This window comes from Oncorhynchus keta, chromosome 35, assembly GCF_023373465.1.
Source record: "Oncorhynchus keta strain PuntledgeMale-10-30-2019 chromosome 35, Oket_V2, whole genome shotgun sequence".
NCBI classification, from domain to species: domain Eukaryota; kingdom Metazoa; phylum Chordata; class Actinopteri; order Salmoniformes; family Salmonidae; genus Oncorhynchus; species Oncorhynchus keta.
This window is the reverse complement of record NC_068455.1, coordinates 32,727,085-32,733,782: the sequence shown is the minus strand read 5'-3', so window position 1 is coordinate 32,733,782 and position 6,698 is coordinate 32,727,085. Positions and strand designations below refer to the sequence as shown.

Below are 6,698 nucleotides of genomic sequence, written 5' to 3'. Positions count from 1 at the left end.
ACAGACTGAGCCCTGGCTGTCAACATCTGCTCCAGAGACTGTACCATCTGGGTCTGGCCCAAAGGAGCTTCTCCTCCAGCTCTAACCAGCTGCAGATCGAGCCAGACAGACATGGACCTAAGCAACCCTGTGGAGGTACAGTAACAGGGCCAAGTCCAACCACTCAGTCATTAGGTTTATTCATCATTTGTTTCAGACGCTCGTCTCATGAGTTATTTTTTTCTTAAGTACTTCACTCAGCACAAGCTTGACTTGCTAATGCTTTGGATCTATGACTGTGGGTTAAAGCATATTAGAGAAGATAAATGTTCTGTAACGACTGAAAAAAAGACAAGTTGGCACAAATTGTTAAGACATTTTATATAAATTTGAAAGAAACTGTAAAAAGTGTACAACGGTTATACTATTTGTTTACTAAAGCTGGTGTCCTCAGTTTCCGTAATGGGAAAGGGCAGGTACAAAAAAATAAAGGTATTAAAGGCATTTCCCCATTTTTAGGGGGTGACAGCAAAGGGTGCACAGGAGGGGGCACAGCGCACAAGAATAAGTAACAATCCAATCAAGGAATTGAGGTGAAAATAAAAATGCTTTTACATTCAATAACATTAACTTCATAGTTATCAGTCCTCTGGAAACACTGCAGTTTCCCCAAAAAGCATTTCCAAGATTCTCAGTTTATCTACAGCAATCTGTATAGAGGGTTTAATTACGCAAACAAGCCTTTAATAGTTCACACCTTTCAGAATTGACTAAAGTGTAACAAGTACAAATAAGTGTACAAATACAAGTTTTGGGGCAGGAAATTGCATATCATTGGCACAGTCACTCGTTTTCTATAAATAACTCAGAACCATGTACCCTGATCCCTACCTATAGAGATCAAAGCAGACTCAACTTGTTTTCCCCTGAACCACAGCCCAGCTTGTTTATGGAGTAAGTCCTGAAGGACTGTATGTTGTTACAGTGACCTCATTGAGGCTGTAGTGAATACACTGGGAGGAAAACACCCAATACTGTGGAAGAGGAAAAAACCCAGAGACAGAAGATTCCCTGATTGGGCAGAAAGGATCAGTACCTGACTGGCCAGTTCAGAAAGAAACAGCCAAGAGTGTTTGAAACACAGCATTCAGACAGGAAGGCATCATGATCCAAGCACATAGTCCAGAGAGATTAGAGTAACTGTCTTTTCAAATGGGACAACAGCAAAAGGATATCCAATTGACCGTGTAGACACAGTTCTGAGATTCAGTGACGGCAAGCTTGAACACATTTACATTGTATGCCTGATCCCACAATCAGTTCTTTAAGTGTCTGCCATTGTATTGCACAATTTGTCATTAGCCTGATAATGGAGCGGAGCGCTCTGACAGAGGTCAATAGACCATGTCATTCTCCCTTTGTTCTAGAATGTTTTGGGGCTCTAACATATATATATATAAGAATGATCTTTTGAGGAATGGAAGTCCTATGAGAATCAACCATGTTCTACAGTTAGGTATGCAGAATTATACATTTTATTGATTAGGTACATTCAAATGGCAGAACAACAGGTTTCAAAGTGTTGGTCAAATAGTGATTAGTGTAATGTGAAAGTCCTGATAACAATATCTAAATATGATTAAACCTCCCACTACATGGAAAATTAAGTCATTGGTCATATTTTGTTGTTGCTGTTGGTCCACAATATGTCTTTGCCTTAAACAAAGAACATCAAAAAGACATTTACATTTTACATGGCTAATTCCGATACAATCCTTACGGTCCCGTAAAATGTTCACTTGGTGAATAATGTGTGACAAATATAACAGGTGCTGACAGAAGCAAGGCAAATAGAAGTTTAGGAAAGTGTAGCCTGACCATTCTAAATTGATATACCACATTGCTGCATTGCCACCCTTTTCCTATAAAGTGTAGTTTTATGAACATCAAGCTTGTCTGACTCAACTCATCAAGACAAGCAACACTGTAGTGTTATCTCTCACCATTAGAAAAGTCTTTAGGAGCCACAGAAACAACCAGTTTTTCATTTGTGTAGTATGAAGTATTTCCCCCTATAATTACCAAACTTGCAGAGAGCAAATGCCTGTTCAACAATACTATATGCGACACTGGAAGTTTAAAAAAAAGGATGGGGCGAATGTAGTTGGATGTGCAGTCTGGTAGGGTGAGGGGAAATGTTGGGACCAGAGGAATGAGAGGGGGTGTTTAGGCTGTCCCACTCGCAGAGTAGGAGAACTGTGGGAAGTGGGGCCTCCGTTCGCTGTCAAACGACTCCATGCTGTCTTCTGGAATACATAAAAAGTGGGAAGGAAAGAGTGGGATGGCACAGAGAGAACTCAATTAGTGTATAACTTTAATCTGATCATCACATTTGTTGAATTCAATTTGTTCTTTTTCATCTCAGTGACGACAAAAAGCATTATGATTTAGTCCTAATACATAATGTACCTAGAACTAGCACAGGGTGCAGTTCGGCACACATTGCTAGTGCTCTAGCACCACCATTTTGAGTGACACAGTGAACTATGGAATAACAGACGTTACACGCACTTTCCAGAAGAGGGCACAAATCCCCCAGAGGAATTGAATAAGCTCTATGTAATATGACCTCGCATTAATTGCACTGGGATAGGGAACATGAACCTTCCCCATTCTCAGTTCAATACTCACCTTTGAGAGTGCAATCTATACCTCTAAATGATGTTCAAACTTTTATTTATTTCTCTCGTGGGATTTAATTCCTTGACTACTACAGTACAGATAGATATACAGTATCATCTACATCAAGGGCTATTTGCACGTGGAACTCTTACGGAGTGCACCTTTTAAAATGGTTGTTCAATTAATAGGTTTAAATCTACTGGGAGTACCCAAAACTTACATGTCCTAGGCAGTCTGATAGTAAGCAAAGATAGGACTGCATTTAAAGTAGAAACAAGGGGCATTCTCTCATAAGTCTGACAACAAGAGAAAGAATATTACAGTCCTCGATCAACATTCTATCTAAAACTAAACCATGTAGATCAGCTTGGGGTTTTCGTTTGGGACACTGAAATTCTGTAAACCCACCTCAAAATAAACAATTACTTTTGGAGCCATGATAAAAACAATTTCAAGTTCAGTTTAAAATCAACATTTTCAGAAGATCTCTGAAGAGGGGGATAGAAATGTCTGAGATTCTGAAACTCGGTAAGTGGTTGTCGTATTCTCAACAGTAATGACATTCTGAACCACGTGTGTCCCCAGTTTATTCTTACTGAGTCAGACTATGATCATCACAATTTAAACAAAAGCATTCCGGTCCAGTGAGTCAGTGAAAAACATTAGTATGATGATCGTCTATTTGGGCTTGTAATTCTGTTCTCTGTGATGAGAGTCTGGTGTGTGTCTCCTGTAACGATACAGTGGCAGTGGGTGAGGTAGTACCTTGTCCGGGCGGTGTAATAGTGATGGTCTGTGCTGTGAACTCCTCGTCAAAATACCGCGTGTCTGTTTCGGAGGTAACCTGCGGCTTAAAAGGCGGGACCAGCTGTGAGAGAAGAGAGGACATCATGGAGCACATTGGCACATCTGTCCTGTCAGATAGTTTCGACATTTGCAGGCCTGGTCAAATCTATTGGTTGTTCTCTGAAGTAATGGAAAATGTTACACCGATTTACCTTCTTCTCATAAACATCTTGCCATTCAATCCCAGCAAAGAATTTGTGCTGCATGATCTCTTTAGCATCATTCTGTCCACCACCTAACCTGAAAGACACAGGGACCAAATGGACAGGAGTAACTAGAGGCCTTTTTGGTTGGAATGAGAAGGGAGGAGAGGCCTACTTACCGCTGCTTGGGGTCCTTTTTGAGCAGGCCTGAGAGCAGGGACCTGCCCTCATGGCCCAGGGTGCGTGGGAAACGGATGTCCTCCATGAGGATGAGCTCAAACAGCTTCTCGTGGTCCTGGTTGTAGAAGGGCAGCCTACCACACATCATCTCGTACATGACCACGCCCAGACCCCACCAGTCCACCGCCCGGCCATAGTCATTGTCCTCCAGAACCTAGACAACACAGGACAACCACAACTCAATAGAATACAGCTTTACTAATACCACTATGGACAATTACACAATCATACCTGGAAGCATACAGGACAGTACAAGGACAATACTAGGGCTCGCAGGAGTTCAAATGTACGGTCAGCCCTATGACGGCATCAAAAGAGACACATATACATTCTTGGTTTAGATCTCTGAAACCTATCTATTAGCTAAGTGGATGGACATTAGGTGAGTAGTGAGGTCAGCAGCTCTCCAGGCTGTTTAAAGAACCCTAAGGCCAGTGCCCCCCCCCCCCCAGTCTGGGCTTTCTGACCAGCCACAGCAAGCACTGACTCACATCTCACAATAGGAGCAGGGATAGAATTTCCCCGGGAGTCCTGCATATTTAATCACCAGAGGTCTGCAGTACACACCAACATCCCGAATGCACTCTATATCCAACCACACCACACCACAGCCCGTAGTCATTTAGATGGAGGCTCACACACCATGGAAGATGACATGTTCACACGTTCTAATCAAGCTTCAGCTTTGTGCTGACCAACTGGGGTAACCTGTTGAACGTCAGTACACTCTTCCATTTGTTACTATAAAAGGCCTTCTGGGATGTGTCGTTGGGTCAACAGTACCGGAAGGATGTTGTAAGTGAAATCAAGTCACTGAGAACAGCTGTTCTTTAAAACATCAAAAGGTTATACGAGGTGAGATAGACCGGTCCAGGAATAGATTCATAGGTAAGGGGGCAGCCTAATATAATTAAATATGGACATGAAGGTACACAGACCCAGAAAGAGGAGGCAGGCAGAACAGATGGACGGACGTGGCCGTAAATAGAACAAAACCGGAGTGTGTTTTGTGCGCGTGGGTGGGCGGCGTGTGTGTGTGTCTGAGGGGCACGCTGCTTGGCGCTGCGGTTAGGGGCGAGGAGGCCTCGGCGGGCAGGGGTAACCTGAAGCCGGCACGGTGCTAGGATTACTGGACCGTCTCTATTTCCAGCGCTGCTGTCGTGCGATTCACACCGTGAGACAGCTGGGTCTGCAGCTGCCCCATATACAGTATGTAGGAGAGCGCCACAGCTGTGGAGCTGCCAGGACCACAGGAGCCAAGCTCATCCCTCACAAGTAACCAGGGCTGCCTGAACCGACTCTGTTACACTGGCCCCAAGGACAGCACAGTGCAGAGTGGAGTGAGGAGGGGAAGAGAAATATCCTCCACTTGATACTACTCTCCATCTTACTCTGGCCCTTTTTCTCCCTCTAAACACAGCTACCGTCCCTCTCTCAAACACATCACTAGCTCACATTATGTGATTCCCTTCCCTCTCCTTAACTTCCTTGTTCATAACTTCCCCAATTCAACTTCAGTCATTACTGTTCCAATGTTTCTATAAAACGACCCTATTTCACAGTGGCTTAAGTGAAACTGGTTCCATGGGTGTTCTCTAGAGGAAGGTTTACAGTGCTGGGCTCCTGGCCTGTGGAATATTCCCAGACGTTACAAGATTCCTATGCAGCACACACAACAAGGTCATTGTTTACTGCAGAACAACCTGTAACACTGCCTGGCCCTGGCTCCATAGAGACGCTCTGCGGCGACCCTGTCTCCACGGAAACGCCCCCTGATGTCTCCGCTGCTGGAGTCTAGCAGAGCTGGGGCTGTTATAGGGTAGAATGTTACTGTGTACAGAATGGCAGATGAAGAGCTGGGGCTGTTATAGGGTAGAATGTTACTGTGTATAGAATGACAGAGGAAGAGCTGGGGGTGAATATGGGGGGGTCCAGTTAATGGAGGTTGTCTTTAATTTCTAACATACCCCACATAAAACATGAAGTTATATGAACACATTATGTTCATCCCTTTTACTTATCATGTGCCTTTTGCTGGCCCTAGTGTGAGTGGGGGACATTATGATGAAATAGTCATTCATGCGCTGGTTGGTTTTTGTGATGATAGCTACTGTAGACTATGCCCTAGATCAGGACGGTCCTCGAAGAGAGATGAAGATGTCAGGTGAAAGCGCCATGGGAGAATGTTACTGAGGAGAAGTGAAGTAAGGACAACGTGCGTGGCCCTGGCTTTTCCCAGGTCAGGATAGGCATCCTGAACAGTGGTGTTCAGACGGTTGGGGCTTTTAAAGCAAGCCTTAAGACTTATCTTTATTGGCTGGCCTACCCTTCATCCTATATTTTGATTGTTGCTTTTATGATATATATATATATATATAAATTTGTGTTCTTTAACATTTTTAAAAAAATATATATTTTAACTTTAATTGTATGCACTTTGAGATTCTAGAAGCAGCTGCAGCCAATGGGGACTTTTCTCCAGGGGTGGAAGCTCACGTTCCCTGAGGCACTGCAACATTCCCTGAGGCACTGCAACGTTCCCTGAGGCACTGCAACCCCCCCCCAAGCAAATTCCAAATGGCGGCTAAAAACAACGAGCCGGCAACTGTGTCAACATGGGCACCCTTCTCCCGGAGAAAGAAATCCTACGGCAAGAGGGCTATCACACACACAATGCCCTATCGCGTTACATACACACCACTCAAACACACGTCACACCTGCACGCAATGGGGAGCAGCCACACCCCTGTCCTCTCAACCAACAAATATGGGCACACCCTGCCCTGCCCTTGTCACACTGCAGACTCA

At 44.2% G+C, this 6,698-nt stretch overlaps 1 protein-coding gene across 3 annotated transcripts in view; it reads right to left on the bottom strand.

Annotated features, from left to right (window-relative positions):
• Positions 1 to 343: 343 nt before the first annotated feature.
• Positions 344 to 6,698, bottom strand: part of LOC118368360 (RAC-alpha serine/threonine-protein kinase-like) — a 43,712-nt gene continuing 37,357 nt past the window's right edge. For all 3 annotated transcript variants that reach the window (XM_035752399.2, XM_052496900.1, XM_052496901.1), the window contains 4 exons: positions 3,830 to 4,044; positions 3,660 to 3,747; positions 3,427 to 3,529; positions 344 to 2,285 (listed from right to left, as the gene is read on the bottom strand). In XM_035752399.2, coding sequence (XP_035608292.1) covers positions 2,206 to 2,285; positions 3,427 to 3,529; positions 3,660 to 3,747; positions 3,830 to 4,044 — 486 coding nt within the window. In that variant the 3' untranslated portion in view covers positions 344 to 2,205. The remainder of the gene's footprint in view (positions 2,286 to 3,426; positions 3,530 to 3,659; positions 3,748 to 3,829; positions 4,045 to 6,698) is intronic.